The 16,710-nt window shown below is 23.8% G+C and overlaps 2 protein-coding genes across 4 annotated transcripts; both read right to left on the bottom strand.

Moving 5' to 3' along the window:
- Positions 1-938: 938 nt before the first annotated feature.
- LOC113557350 (beta-1,4-galactosyltransferase 4-like) lies at positions 939-6,407 on the bottom strand. The gene is made up of 7 exons (XM_026962819.1): positions 6,351-6,407; positions 5,226-5,444; positions 4,696-4,786; positions 3,879-4,124; positions 3,606-3,789; positions 2,537-2,755; positions 939-1,245 (listed from the first exon to the last, which is right to left on the bottom strand). The coding sequence occupies exons 2-7, from the start codon at positions 5,403-5,405 to the stop codon at positions 1,119-1,121; spliced, it is 1,047 nt and encodes a 348-aa protein (XP_026818620.1). The 5' UTR covers positions 5,406-5,444; positions 6,351-6,407; the 3' UTR covers positions 939-1,118.
- Positions 6,408-8,445: 2,038 nt separating this feature from the next.
- On the bottom strand, positions 8,446-16,484 carry LOC113556308 (beta-1,4-galactosyltransferase 4-like). 3 transcript variants are annotated; one of them, XM_026961168.1, is made up of 8 exons: positions 16,430-16,484; positions 15,341-15,559; positions 14,810-14,900; positions 13,991-14,236; positions 13,718-13,901; positions 12,644-12,862; positions 9,043-9,097; positions 8,617-8,717 (listed from the first exon to the last, which is right to left on the bottom strand). In XM_026961168.1, exons 2-7 carry the CDS (start codon positions 15,518-15,520, stop codon positions 9,073-9,075), a joined length of 945 nt encoding a protein of 314 aa, XP_026816969.1. In that variant the 5' UTR covers positions 15,521-15,559; positions 16,430-16,484; the 3' UTR covers positions 8,617-8,717; positions 9,043-9,072. The 3 variants fall into 3 exon arrangements, with proteins under 3 accessions (XP_026816968.1, XP_026816969.1, XP_026816967.1); XM_026961167.1 differs by lacking the exon at positions 9,043-9,097 and having other exon boundaries at positions 8,446-8,717; XM_026961166.1 differs by lacking the exons at positions 8,617-8,717; positions 9,043-9,097 and adding an exon at positions 10,325-11,346.
- Between the last annotated feature and the right edge of the window lie 226 nt (positions 16,485-16,710).

Here is a 16,710-nt window from a genome sequence, read left to right as displayed (position 1 = left end):
ATAGGAGGGGACTGAAAATTCGATATATAGAGTATATCATGAATGGTAATATTTAAGATATTTTATAGCAAGCATTGCATAGTTGAACATTCAATAGGTATATTACACCTGATGAAAATAAAATGTAAGAAAAAAACAAATATATCTAAACCTTCAGTTGTAGCCGAGTCGTGATATAACATAAACATATTTACTTTAAAAACGTAAAGTACGGAAAAAAAATCAATATAAAATATATTTTTAGGTAATAAATAGGTAATTTATTTGATGAAAATTTAACAATAATATTGAAAAAAATACACGTGTCTAACACACTGATGGCAGTCTGGTACACTCTTTGAGTAAAAGTGTAAAATAACTAATACAATATGCAAATAAATAATAACAAGTAATGAAAAAGTTAAGATAATATTTCTAATATCTAATATTATTATATTTTATTCAAACGTCTGTTTGGTTGTGGTCGCAGCCTTTGTCCGGTGGAACAGCATTTTTCGAAACATTACATGTATTTGTTTTACTTATTATAAGAATAATATACCAAATATACTATAATGATAATAATAATAAGAAAACAAGTGTTAAATACATTGTTGTCCCTATAATATACGTACAATTATTACATTATGTCATATTTATATTATAGTACCACACACGTCGTCGTCAGTCGCGGATAGATTGTCCTCAAATCAAGAGATGATTAGAACAATAATTACTTTTGATTTTTATTTACTTCTATTTCGTCTGGCGTTATCAATTCGTATGACGTACAATCTCACAACATTTATACATTTAATTAAAGTTCGTGTGCAAAGCACAATGCCGGTTGTAATTTTTAGTTTAATACTTAGTCAATCGATAACGTAAACGTTGATTGTTTAATATGATAAATTATACACAATTAAATTACAAATAGAAAAAATATTTATACACGTTTATATGGTATAGTTCAATTATGCATACTTTATATTGTAATTTTATTTATTTTTTTTTATTAAATACCTAAAAACGATATTTTGTGTCTATCTGGAGAGAACGCGATGAATAGAAGAAGAGTGTGGGTATGAGATTGAAGTTAGATTATGGCCAGTAAATTTCATTATATTCTATCAGTTGTGCTACTCGTCTAGATCCACCAGAAAATGAGTGAATAGTGGTAATATCTTCAGAGATTTTATTACATAATTGAGTCTATTAAGTCCATCCGTATTGAAACGGTGAAAGCTGTTGTGAAGGAGACTGTACCTGTAAGGCAAGTGCAAAACATAAACGTAAGCTGTATCATAACTATAATACTACTATCATTATTGTTGTTAGATAGGTACCATAATAATATGGCCTTTTCTATTTATTAAATATCTAAACTTAAATTTAAATTTTAGCTAATCTAGATGAATTTACAATTCACCCATTTAAATTTAAATAAATTAATATTAGCTTGCCCATTAAAAAATATTTTTAATTTAAGTCTCGTAAATTCTGCAATACCTGATATGCTTATACTATCTATTGTCACGTATTTATTTAAAGGGTAAAATTAATCTACTCACTAATCATTAATCAGTAACTAGTAAGTACAAAACAATATTGGTTATTTCAAAATTAAAAAATGTTTTGTTTATACATAAGATTTGAAAACCGATACAAAGTTCTCTATAAGTTGAACAACCAATGCATAAAAAATAAATTCTATTGAAAAATCAAATTAATTTTATGAGAGCACTCGTAACATTGAATTCAAATTTAACATAACCATAATAATGACACACACTACACTTAATGTATAGCAGAAAGGTACTAACTTGTTTACTTTTTATTATTATTGAAATAGTTTATTCATTACGTTTGTTTTTTGTTAAAGAGTAGTGGGTATTGGTATATTGTGGTATGTGTATATAAATATATTGCAAGTTCTACTATTTTTCGAATCGTTTAGAATCTTATAATTTTAGTAAGTTTACTATTTTTATCGTTTATGTTTCTTTACATAACATACATAAAGTATGGTAATCTACAATTATAATAAATTATGTAGATCGTTGTAATACTTAAATGTAATATTATAATAGTAAAATACTTAATGAAACTTATGATTGCTACAATGTACTCATGAATTTACCGAGAATAACATGATATATTAGAAACTACAATAATTGAAAATTATAATAGTTGTAAATGTAATTGAAAATTTTTAGCGTTTTATAGCGAAACATGAAAACATGTACTATAGAACCTACATCGACCAATTCGAACTTCATAATACAATTATTACCTATATCAAATAATTGTTAAGATATGAATCCTACACTGTCATACTGTATTATTGTTTATAATGATGATACATTCATATATTGTTCTATGTATATTTAGTTTATCTTTATCGATGTATTTCCCAATGGTATAAATAAAAGTTAGTCTGTTCCATACCGTCAACTAGTTCATTACTCTTATAGTATAACCTTTTATACCTACAAGTAATAATTACATAGGTTTTAACTTATAAGTATTTTAGTAGCTGATTATTGTATAGTTATACCTTTTAGGGTTGGGGTTTTGTATAGAGTGTGACAATGAATGATAGCGTCCCACGTCCAGTGGCAGACTGGTATATTCTAGTTTGTGATATTTGATCCGTAACAAAAAGTCGTCATCTTCACCACCCCATCCCCAGTACATATTGCTGAATCCGTTGACCAACTCAAATTGCGTTCGATTTATGCCCACCACTCCACCAAAGTAATCCTCGTACGGCATTCTAAACACATCATGGTCGTTATAATTGATAATCCTATCCAATGCGTTTGTTGTTCTTTTACAATAATAACGTCTTTCGAATTATTTTCATCGTAGTTTTTACAAATTGAATTATGGTTTTTAATTTAATTATGATTGATTATTACTTGTCATTTACATAATTATGACTTGAGCCTTTATTATTACTGGTACTCGAATAGTCGTATGGTTGGTATGAATCAACATATATTCTGATTAATAATTCTTAGGCTGGTATACTACTTTTTAATTAAAATTATTTAAAATAAATTTTAAAAAGTCTATGAGTTTTGATAATATTATGATTTATTATATATTTATTTAGAAACTTTTCTAAAGCAACAATTATTAACTACAAAAATTAGTTTAAAAGAGCCTTTTGCTAAACTTAATTATATGTTGGTATGAAGTTCTATGACGACAATAAAAATGATTTAAAAAACAATGATATACTACAATATAATAAACCTATAAAGTGATTATTTTAACGGTACATCTATATTTGTTATAATGATAAATTTAGAAATTAAGTTTTAATTTTTATATGATTTGAACTTTGAACTATTTATAAAGAAAAGCTATTTATTATAATAACTTGATTTTTAATTACTTCTTGACAAATTTATAGAAACAAATTATAAACAGTATTTGTAAAAACTAAGTAAAGACTATTAATAACCACATACAAATAATAAATTATATATTTATATGTACATATATACTGTATATATATTTTAAAACAAACATTGGTGAGATAATGAAATTTATTGTTAAAAAAGTCATCATTAGCTTAAATGAAAAAAGTATAAAAAAAAATGTAAATTAACAATTACCTGCCTCCATATTTATTATTCGCTGTTGCCATATGTCTTGGTCGATCCGAACAAATATACATGTTATTGTTATTCATTGGTATGAGGTCTACGTCATGTAAAAAGAAACAATCAAAATTGTTTAACTTTAATGCTTCTGTATACCCAACGTTCAATAACTTGCCTCGGTTAAATTTTTTATCGTCTATTTGTGAAAACAATTATATTAGATTATCATAGTAAAGTGGTTAATTTTTTATAAATATGTTTTGATAATTTAAAATAGAAACTCACTCAACTGTTCTATGACAAAAATAGTGTAATCCAATTTTTGTTTTGTTAAAAATGGATGTAAATTTAAAAGGAACGAGCAGAGGTTATCCATTCGATTTCTATAAGGCACTAAGATTGCAATTTTGTGTCTCGCTTCGCAGTCTATGGGCATTTGGTGACCTCCTTTTAAAATCCTCAACCGTGATAACTGTAGCGCCACATCTTCCAAATTCACCCGATCAGGTACAAGCAAGTTAACATTTTCATCTATTAAAATTGTTTCAAGCTCGTTAAAAATTATAAATGTATTAATATTCAGTTTTGTATAACGTTAAAATCATACTTTAGTAACAGAACAAGATATTATAATATTATGTACATGTACAAATATTATTTTATATTTTAATGAAATAACTAAACTTATAAATATATATCATAATATTTTTTATAGCATCTATGCAGAGTTATTTAGTAACTTGGCATATAGATGGAATTTTAATTCGAATTGCCATCGATATGTTATTACTAATTTAATTATTAGAAAAAAATCTGCTAAACTTTGTAATACCAACGGCATATATACACCTACGGATTTATTACAACAGAATAGTATTTAATTTTTTATCTCGTTTTTATACATACTTTTTTAATTTATATTTATAGTACAATAACGGTGTATCAACTTTATTGATGTTGATTAAAAAAAGTTTTTGTTTTTTATGAATTAAAGAATCTTTCTTTATAATATGCAGAACTTCTTTGGCATCATTGTATTTATGATATTTATATTTTACATTTTATATTACAACCTGATAAAAATATATGATTGTAAAATTACCTATGGCAGGTAGTATTTGTGGACACAACGAGAAATTGACGAGATTAACGTTATTGTTTTTCAATATAGTGGTTTGATTTTTATTATCAACCTGTAACAATTTTTTTTTATTACAAGTGGAATAAATAAAAGTTTAGCGAACTTCCAAACTCAATTTTTATACTTGAAAGCAATAATATGTATGCGTTAAAATACGTTCTGTATGATGTTTTATCATTATTAAAATTATTAATACAAATATTATATTTTATACTGTTTTTCACGGTTTTTACATTTATGTGTGCAATACAATAAAAAAGTTTATGGATAGGCGCTAAACTACTTGTTTGTTTATTTTTATTTTTTTAATTTATAATATAATATATGTTTTAATGTCACATATTAAGCACATATGTAAAGCAAACAAATCTGCAATAGATTTCATTAATAATAAAATAATAAAAAACATCATGAAGAATTATTACAATAAAGTTAACATTAAAATGTATCCAAAAAATTATTATACATATATAAGATTGTTGTTTATTTACCATAGTCTGATTATCAGAGAAGTTGGCGTGAGATTTTAGCTCAAGTTTGGTTGATGGAACATATTGTTGTTTAGTAGAAATCAGATTGTAATAGTTGACAAAATATAAACACTGCACCAGTAAGCAGATTATACCCATTCCGAATAAAATTTTTACACGTGAGAATGATAGTATGGACATGGTAGTTCAGTAAATATTAAATAAAATCTGATGCGGTGGCTAAAATATAAAAATGTATTTATTAAAAGTCGATTCCATGATTTGTATATTTTTGTTGATCTAGATTCTGATCAAAGTTTTAAATTTATTGATTTTTCAATTATGTTTTTTTTGTATGTATATAAACGTGATTTATTGAAGAAATATTCCTTAATTTTCAACTTCAACTTTTTTTTTAAGAAGAAGTCATCCAGTATTAATACTTTGGAATGTAAAAATTAAAAACTCCTAATTTTTTTCTTAATAATTTTGAAAAACATAAACAGATTTGAACAAAACGGGAATATTTAAAACCAGTTTATTTAGAACAAGTTTTTCACAAAACCTTTTTTCTTATTTAATTACTTTATTGTAATTTAAAAACGAATAACCGTGTAGAGACTTTAAATTGTATATTAGTATTTTGTTTTATAATTTTAATATTTAAAATAATATTGTAAACAATTTTCACTCGGTAACAAATTTATAAAATATAAGGTTATCGTAAGTTATTTTTATGATATATAAAAATCGAAAATATAGATCAATATTTTTTTTCTATTTATATTTGAATTTCTAACTTTGACAAATTTAGATATTAATTAAAAAATACCAATTGTAATTATTTTGTTTTAATTCAAAAAGATATTGATAACTATTATTTAAGTATTATTGGGAACTTAAAATGTTCACAAATATCATTATTTTTTATATGCATGATGACATTTAAAAATTTTTAGATTGGTTTTTAACTATTGCCTTTTTTTATTTTAAACCTGTAGAATGATTTATCATTGAATTCAAATTTAATAAATTCTATTAGACTATTAGTACAAAATAGATTATAGATTTTTTGAAGTATAAATAAATGCGTAAATATGCATTAGATTCACGTCCTGTTAATAATACAATTTGAATTTTACTTACTGATATTTTTCTTTTAATTTGAATTATTTTTTATAGCAGCATAATGCGTTTTTGGATTAATATATAATTTTAACTCTACAAAAGTTTGTTTGAAATACATTTTATTGTTTTTTAAAATTTTTTTTAGAGTTTTGTAATTTTTGATATAAATATTTAATATTATTATAAACAATTTAATATATAATATAACGTTTAATAAGTTATTACATTAATTGAATTATAATGTAATGAAATGACTACTGCGTTATTAACCAGAAATAACTAGTGATTTGCAACATTGTCTGCAATACATATATACAGATATTAATACACAATTTAAAAATTTTGTACAAATACATAATCAGATATAATAAATCATAAACATTGTATATCATTCTCGTATATTATTATATGTATATATATACATGAAAAAAAAAAAAAATAATTTTGGGATTTTGTCATTGTTTAACCTGTTTATTTGCTATAATATGTGGGCAGGTGTTTTGTATTGTATCAAATTACATAATCATTATTATTCGTTTATGAAATTGGGTTAATATGATATTTTCTATTCCTAACCTTCACGAGTATAATATTTTCTTTATGCCTTGTATGAAATTTAAATTAATAATTTTTAATCAATTCGGGTAAATTTTACTTTTTTTATTCATAAGTAAGAAATAATTAATAATATCCAGTAATTAATGCATCAATGAATATCAATTAATAAACTATTTTAAACAGTAGTTACCGTATTTCACAGTTCAAAATTTCAAAACGAGGCATAAGAATTGTAAATAAAAGTTGAAATATTAAAACAATTGATAACATTTATCAAACATTTTATTCATATAAATAGATTTTTATATTTTTTATAATCGAAATAATTATACGCAAATATTTTTCAGTTATTAAATTAATATTCAGTTTAGTATAGTAACGCGATCTTTCAACAAAAATAACAACAATGTTTTCAAATTGTTATATATTTTTTTTATCATTAAATCCGTGAAGTAATCATATTGTATGTTTAATCCTTTAATTAATGTTATTTGATTATTATTTGTGTATACTACTTATATAATCTAACCAAAATGAACTTTTGATCATATTGGGTATAGTTGTTACAATACGTTCCTTTAAAGTTTTTGAACCTTATTTTATAAATATTATGTTTTATATAATGTACGTATTACGCGAATAATTTCATCTTTGTGAAATGTATTTTTTAACAATTATTGTTATTAACTTTGTTATCAATTAAATGTCTGTCCGTAGTCTTATCATTATGTTCTTTGATGTTGTCTATATCAAATTATGGATTGATTTGCAGATTGTCGGCTACGTCATGCCTTAAAGCTAATTAAATCTGTTTATATTTAAAATGTGTGTACAACTCAAACAAAACATTTTGAGAAAAGAGGAATCGAAGAATTTCTTATATTTTGAATAAAAGTTGTCGAGGAAGCTTTAGTTAAAATGCACTTGATGTCACCCGTGGGTAAATGTCGATAAGCTTGTGACCTGTTGTAGAATACATGCTTTAGAGAGTAGGTATACATGTACAATATACATTGTACATTGTATATGCAACCATATCTTAAGAAGACGTCTCACTCGCAAAACGTGTTTACGCAGTCTACAGAGTATAACTCGCTCAATTTTGGTTCTAGCGTAAATATACTTTCTATAAAATTAAAAGATGACAATATTTTGGAGGGCAAGATTACAAGTTTTTTAAAAAATTAAAATTTTAAAAGGTTAAAGGTTATTAAAAAATGTTGAAATATTCGGTATTTCTAAACGATTTAATGAACGTTTTTTTTGGAAATAATGGAAAAATAAAAGCATATGTCATTTTCTAAATAATATTCTTAACTTTAAATTTGATAACAGGTAAATTTACTCTAATATTAAACCTTACATCACAAAATGTGTTATAGGTATAATTTAGAAAACAAAAAAAAACATTACAAAGAAAATATTTTAGGCTAGAGTAAAAACTAATTCTTTTAAATTTGTAATGTTTTTTACCACTAAAATGTTTTTTTTATAGTTTTTTTACTATATTTGATATAAAAAAAAACATCAAATTACATTTGGTTTAGTAGAAAATTGATTAGCTGTAAAATATTATGTTTCAGTTACAAGTTTAGATATTTATTAAATTAGTACTAATTTTTTATAAATAAAACAAATACTTTAATTTTAATGTAATAAACTTTTTGACCAGTGAATTTCATTATTTTCTATGAGTTTTGCTTTTAGGCCAGGTCCACCAGAAAGTGCGTGAATAGTGGTAATATCTTCAGAGATTTTATTACATAATTGAGTCTATTAAGTTCATCCGTATTGAAACGGTAAAAGCTGGTATGAAGGAGATTGTACCTGTAAGGCATGTGCAAAACATAAACGTAAGCTGTTATCATAACTATAATACTACTATCATTATTGTTGTTAGATAGGTACCATAATAATATGGCCTTTTATTATTTATAAAATATCTAAACTTAAATTTAAATTTTAGCTAATCTAGGTGAATATATACAGTTACTATCTTTTTGTTTATCGGTGAAACTAAAAATACCGTAATATCTCGCACTACTAGTATATGATGTATATAGTTATAGTCACACACTATTCAATGTTGAACATTTCATGTTTTATTTTATTCACGTTTAAAATTATAATTATTTTCACTTCTGTTACAGACCTGAAGGATTTGCAAATTTCTCGAATCATTTCAAACAAGACCATCAAATGTGTTGCTAAAAATGTCAAATAATGTGATTTTATGAATATATACATGTAATGATATATTTCTACTATATTATTACTAATAATAAAAATATACATAATATATATTATATATATATTCTCGCGGCTGTCTTGTAGCTTCAATTAACTTTCAATTTTACATTATAAATTTTATTATTTTATGTTAATTTTGTTATATATATATAGTTTACATGTAATTTAATAAAATATATATTCATATTCAGCCAGTGGCTCTGAGTATAAAGTTTTATGTTATTTAATGGTTTATTTTGTTGTTTGGTATAAGACAATGATAATTTATAAAATAAATATACAATAATCATAATAATAACCTAACTCATTAATGTCAAATTTATATTGTTAAATCTCGAATTAAATTTAAAATTTAAATTATTATTTAAAATATTTTTAATGATCCATTCTCAATTACATACAAAAATATAATGATTAGACATAGTAAACATTTTAATAAAACATTTAAAAGTTTTTTATAATTATTATGGTTATATATTCATAAATTATGTAGTTTAGATTTGGATTTTGTCATTAAAAATTTAAAACTATTCTTAATGATTCAATTATTCTCACCTACATTGTACACAGTCACGGTATATACATAAATAATGTAAACTAACGTGTTTAGTGTAGTGTAGTTCTGTATTAACGTATACTTTGACATAGATATTATGTACCTAAAAAGTCTATCCATTACGCCGTGTTTTCATTATATTGACTAGTGTATAGTTAAAATGCATTAATATTTAATATTATGATATTTTAATGGATTATCACTGAATATTATTTATTGTTATTTGTTGCATTAATATTTGCAATACAATGAAAAAACAAGAGTTCATAAAAATTATAATATTATTATGTCATAACACAAGATATTATATATACATATTTTTTTTTGGTAAAAATTTCACACACGAGCTGATTTAATATTATACTTTTTTTTATTCGAAAATATTATTATATGAGTATTAAAGGAGGGGACTGAAAATTCGATATATAGGAGTATATCATGAATGTAATATTTAAGATATTTATAGCAAGCATTGCATAGTTGAACATTCAATAGGTATATTACACCTGATGAAAATAAAATGTAAGAAAAAACAAATAATAATCTAAACCTTCAGTTGTAGCCGAGTCGTGATATAACATAAACATATTTACTTTAAAAACGTAAATTACGGAAAAAAAATCAATATAAAATATATTTTTAGGTAATAAATAGGTAATTTATTTGATGAAAATTTAACAAATAATATTGAAAAAAATACACGTGTCTAACACACTGATGGCAGTCTGGTACACTCTTTGAGTAAAAGTGTAAAATAACTAATACAATATGCAAAATAAATAATAACAAGTAATGAAAAAGTTAAGATAATATTTCTAATATCTAATATTATTATATTTTATTCAAACGTCTGTTTGGTTGTGGTCGCAGCCTTTGTCCGGTGGAACAGCATTTTTCGAAACATTACATGTATTTGTTTTACTTATTATAAGAATAATATACCAAAATATACTATAATGATAATAATAATAAGAAAACAAGTGTTAAATACATTGTTGTCCCTATAATATACGTACAATTATTACATTATGTCATATTTATATTATAGTACCACACACGTCGTCGTCAGTCGCGGATAGATTGTCCTCAAATCAAGAGATGATTAGAACAATAATTACTTTTGATTTTTATTTACTTCTATTTCGTCTGGCGTTATCAATTCGTATGACGTACAATCTCACAACATTTTATACATTTAATTAAAGTTCGTGTGCAAAGCACAATGCCGGTTTGTAATTTTTAGTTTAATACTTAGTCAATCGATAACGTAAACGTTGATTGTTTAATATGATAAATTATACACAATTAAATTACAAATAGAAAAAATATTTATACAACGTTTATATGGTATAGTTCAATTATGCATACTTTATATTGTAATTTTATTTATTTTTTTTTATTAAATACCTAAAAACGATATTTTGTGTCTATCTGGAGAGAACGCGATGAATAGAAGAAGAGTGTGGGTATGAGATTGAAGTTAGATTATGGCCAGTAAATTTCATTATATTCTATCAGTTGTGCTACTCGTCTAGATCCACCAGAAAATGAGTGAATAGTGGTAATATCTTCAGAGATTTTATTACATAATTGAGTCTATTAAGTCCATCCGTATTGAAACGGTGAAAGCTGTTGTGAAGGAGACTGTACCTGTAAGGCAAGTGCAAAACATAAACGTAAGCTGTTATCATAACTATAATACTACTATCATTATTGTTGTTAGATAGGTACCATAATAATATGGCCTTTTCTTATTTATTAAATATCTAAACTTAAATTTAAATTTTAGCTAATCTAGATGAATTTACAATTCACCCATTTAAATTTAAATAAATTAATATTAGCTTGCCCATTAAAAAATATTTTTAATTTAAGTCTCGTAAATTCTGCAATACCTGATATGCTTATACTATCTATTGTCACGTATTTATTTAAAGGGTAAAATTAATCTACTCACTAATCATTAATCAGTAACTAGTAAGTACAAAACAATATTGGTTATTTCAAAATTAAAAAAATGTTTTGTTTATACATAAGATTTGAAAACCGATACAAAGTTCTCTATAAGTTGAACAACCAATGCATAAAAAATAAATTCTATTGAAAAATCAAATTAATTTTATGAGAGCACTCGTAACATTGAATTCAAATTTAACATAACCATAATAATGACACACACTACACTTAATGTATAGCAGAAAGGTACTAACTTGTTTACTTTTTATTATTATTGAAATAGTTTATTCATTACGTTTGTTTTTTTGTTAAAGAGTAGTGGGTATTGGTATATTGTGGTATGTGTATATAAATATATTGCAAGTTCTACTATTTTTCGAATCGTTTAGAATCTTATAATTTTTAGTAAGTTTTACTATTTTTATCGTTTATGTTTCTTTACATAACATACATAAAGTATGGTAATCTACAATTATAATAAATTATGTAGATCGTTGTAATACTTAAATGTAATATTATAATAGTAAAATACTTAATGAAACTTATGATTGCTACAATGTACTCATGAATTTACCGAGAATAACATGATATATTAGAAACTACAATAATTGAAAATTATAATAGTTGTAAATGTAATTGAAAATTTTTAGCGTTTTATAGCGAAACATGAAAACATGTACTATAGAACCTACATCGACCAATTCGAACTTCATAATACAATTATTACCTATATCAAATAATTGTTAAGATATGAATCCTACACTGTCATACTGTATTATTGTTTATAATGATGATACATTCATATATTGTTCTATGTATATTTAGTTTATCTTTATCGATGTATTTCCCAATGGTATAAATAAAAGTTAGTCTGTTCCATACCGTCAACTAGTTCATTACTCTTATAGTATAACCTTTTATACCTACAAGTAATAATTACATAGGTTTTAACTTATAAGTATTTTAGTAGCTGATTATTGTATAGTTATACCTTTTAGGGTTGGGGTTTTGTATAGAGTGTGACAATGAATGATAGCGTCCCACGTCCAGTGGCAGACTGGTATATTCTAGTTTGTGATATTTGATCCGTAACAAAAAGTCGTCATCTTCACCACCCCATCCCCAGTACATATTGCTGAATCCGTTGACCAACTCAAATTGCGTTCGATTTATGCCCACCACTCCACCAAAGTAATCCTCGTACGGCATTCTAAACACATCATGGTCGTTATAATTGATAATCCTATCCAATGCGTTTGTTGTTCTTTTACAATAATAACGTCTTTCGAATTATTTTCATCGTAGTTTTTACAAATTGAATTATGGTTTTTAATTTAATTATGATTGATTATTACTTGTCATTTACATAATTATGACTTGAGCCTTTAATTATTACTGGTACTCGAATAGTCGTATGGTTGGTATGAATCAACATATATTCTGATTAATAATTCTTAGGCTGGTATACTACTTTTTAATTAAAATTATTTAAAATAAATTTTAAAAAGTCTATGAGTTTTGATAATATTATGATTTATTATATATTTATTTAGAAACTTTTCTAAAGCAACAATTATTAACTACAAAAATTAGTTTAAAAGAGCCTTTTGCTAAACTTAATTATATGTTGGTATGAAGTTCTATGACGACAATAAAAATGATTTAAAAAACAATGATATACTACAATATAATAAACCTATAAAGTGATTATTTTAACGGTACATCTATATTTGTTATAATGATAAATTTAGAAATTAAGTTTTAATTTTTATATGATTTGAACTTTGAACTATTTATAAAGAAAAGCTATTTATTATAATAACTTGATTTTTAATTACTTCTTGACAAATTTTATAGAAACAAATTATAAACAGTATTTGTAAAAAACTAAGTAAAGACTATTAATAACCACATACAAATAATAAATTATATATTTATATGTACATATATACTGTATATATATTTTAAAACAAACATTGGTGAGATAATGAAATTTATTGTTAAAAAAGTCATCATTAGCTTAAAATGAAAAAAGTATAAAAAAAAATGTAAAATTAACAATTACCTGCCTCCATATTTATTATTCGCTGTTGCCATATGTCTTGGTCGATCCGAACAAATATACATGTTATTGTTATTCATTGGTATGAGGTCTACGTCATGTAAAAAGAAACAATCAAAATTGTTTAACTTTAATGCTTCTGTATACCCAACGTTCAATAACTTGCCTCGGTTAAATTTTTTATCGTCTATTTGTGAAAACAATTATATTAGATTATCATAGTAAAGTGGTTAATTTTTTATAAATATGTTTTGATAATTTAAAATAGAAACTCACTCAACTGTTCTATGACAAAAATAGTGTAATCCAATTTTTGTTTTGTTAAAAATGGATGTAAATTTAAAAGGAACGAGCAGAGGTTATCCATTCGATTTCTATAAGGCACTAAGATTGCAATTTTGTGTCTCGCTTCGCAGTCTATGGGCATTTGGTGACCTCCTTTTAAAATCCTCAACCGTGATAACTGTAGCGCCACATCTTCCAAATTCACCCGATCAGGTACAAGCAAGTTAACATTTTCATCTATTAAAATTGTTTCAAGCTCGTTAAAAATTATAAATGTATTAATATTCAGTTTTGTATAACGTTAAAATCATACTTTAGTAACAGAACAAGATATTATAATATTATGTACATGTACAAATATTATTTTATATTTTAATGAAATAACTAAACTTATAAATATATATCATAATATTTTTTATAGCATCTATGCAGAGTTATTTAGTAACTTGGCATATAGATGGAATTTTAATTCGAATTGCCATCGATATGTTATTACTAATTTAATTATTAGAAAAAAATCTGCTAAACTTTGTAATACCAACGGCATATATACACCTACGGATTTATTACAACAGAATATGTATTTTAATTTTTTATCTCGTTTTTATACATACTTTTTTAATTTATATTTATAGTACAATAACGGTGTATCAACTTTATTGATGTTGATTAAAAAAAGTTTTTGTTTTTTATGAATTAAAGAATCTTTCTTTATAATATGCAGAACTTCTTTGGCATCATTGTATTTATGATATTTATATTTTACATTTTATATTACAACCTGATAAAAATATATGATTGTAAAATTACCTATGGCAGGTAGTATTTGTGGACACAACGAGAAATTGACGAGATTAACGTTATTGTTTTTCAATATAGTGGTTTGATTTTTATTATCAACCTGTAACAATTTTTTTTTATTACAAGTGGAATAAATAAAAGTTTAGCGAACTTCCAAACTCAATTTTTATACTTGAAAGCAATAATATGTATGCGTTAAAATACGTTCTGTATGATGTTTTATCATTATTAAAATTATTAATATAAATATTATATTTTATACTGTTTTTCACGGTTTTTACATTTATGTGTGCAATACAATAAAAAAGTTTATGGATAGGCGCTAAACTACTTGTTTGTTTATTTTTTATTTTTTTAATTTATAATATAATATATGTTTTAATGTCACATATTAAGCACATATGTAAAGCAAACAAATCTGCAATAGATTTCATTAATAATAAAATAATAAAAAACATCATGAAGAATTATTACAATAAAGTTAACATTAAAATGTATCCAAAAAAATATTATACATATATAAGATTGTTGTTTATTTACCATAGTCTGATTATCAGAGAAGTTGGCGTGAGATTTTAGCTCAAGTTTGGTTGATGGAACATATTGTTGTTTAGTAGAAATCAGATTGTAATAGTTGACAAAATATAAACACTGCACCAGTAAGCAGATTATACCCATTCCGAATAAAATTTTTACACGTGAGAATGATAGTATGGACATGGTAGTTCAGTAAATATTAAATAAAATCTGATGCGGTGGCTAAAAAATAAAAATGTATTTATTAAAAGTCGATTCCATGATTTGTATATTTTTGTTGATCTAGAATCTAGATCTAGATTTTAGATTCTGATTAAATTTTTAAATGTATCGATTTTTCAATGATGTTTTGTTCGTATTTATATATTATATACGATTTAAAGATATATATTTTGATTTTCAACTTCATTTTTTTTTCATGAAAAAGTTATCTATTTGGTACTACGGAAGGTAAAAATTAAAAATTCCTTATTCTTTCTTAATAATTTTTAATAACAAAAACAAATATGATAAAACGAGAATATTTAAAACAAGTTTATTTCATAAGTTTTTCACAAACCGACTTTCTTATTTTATTGTTATTTAAAAACAATGAATTGTGTAGAGACTTTAAATTGTATATTAGCATTTTTTATTTAATTTTAATATTTTCAATAATTAATTAATTCTTACTTGGTACAAAATATATAAAATGTAATATAAGGTTATAAATATAAATCATTTTTTTTTTATTGACATTTGAATTTTTAATTTCAACAAATAAGATTTTTATCAAAAAATACATAAATTAAATATTTTGTTTTAATTTAAAAACATTGATAACTATTTAAGTATTATTGGGAACTTAAAATGTTCACAAATATCATTATTTGTTATATGCATGATGACATTTAAAAAATTTTTAGATTGGTTTTTAACTATTGCCTTTTTTTATCTTAAACCTGTAGAATGATTTATCATTGAATTCAAATTTAATACATTCTGTTAGACTATTAGTATAAAATGGATTTTAGATTTTTTGAAGTATAAATAAATGCGTAAATATGCATTAGATTCACGTCCTGTTAATAATACAATTTGAATTTTACTTACTGATATTTTTCTTTTAATTTGAATTTTTTTTTATGGTAGCATAATGCGTTTTTGGATTAATATATAATTTTAACTCTACAAAAGTTTGTTTGAAATACATTTTATTGTTTTTTAAAATTTTTTTTAGAGTTTTGTAATTTTTGATATAAATATTTAATATTATTATAAACAATTTAATATATAATATAACGTTTAATAAGTTATTAAATTAATTGAATTATAATGTAATGAAATGACTACTGCGTTATTAACCAGAAATAACTAGTGATTTGCAACAGTTT

Source organism: Rhopalosiphum maidis, chromosome 4 (assembly GCF_003676215.2).
Source record: "Rhopalosiphum maidis isolate BTI-1 chromosome 4, ASM367621v3, whole genome shotgun sequence".
In the NCBI taxonomy this organism is placed as follows: Eukaryota; Metazoa; Arthropoda; class Insecta; order Hemiptera; family Aphididae; genus Rhopalosiphum; species Rhopalosiphum maidis.
This window is presented reverse-complemented; position numbering and strand designations above follow the sequence as displayed.

Excerpts from the sequence above, each read along its gene's own strand:
- LOC113557350 (XM_026962819.1), bottom strand. The coding sequence starts at position 5,405 with ATGTCCATACTATCATTCTCACGTGTAAAAATTTTATTCGGAATGGGT. Across the intron at positions 4,125-4,695 it reads ACAAATACTACCTGCCATAG|ATGAAAATGTTAACTTGCTT; the intron begins GTAATTTTACAA and ends CAATTTTAATAG. Across the intron at positions 1,246-2,536 it reads CAAAACCCCAACCCTAAAAG|GTACAGTCTCCTTCACAACA; the intron begins GTATAACTATAC and ends CTTGCCTTACAG.
- LOC113556308 (XM_026961166.1), bottom strand. The coding sequence starts at position 15,520 with ATGTCCATACTATCATTCTCACGTGTAAAAATTTTATTCGGAATGGGT. Across the intron at positions 13,902-13,990 it reads TTTTGTCATAGAACAGTTGA|ACGATAAAAAATTTAACCGA; the intron begins GTGAGTTTCTAT and ends TTTCACAAATAG. Across the intron at positions 12,863-13,717 it reads AATAATAAATATGGAGGCAG|AATGCCGTACGAGGATTACT; the intron begins GTAATTGTTAAT and ends TGATGTGTTTAG.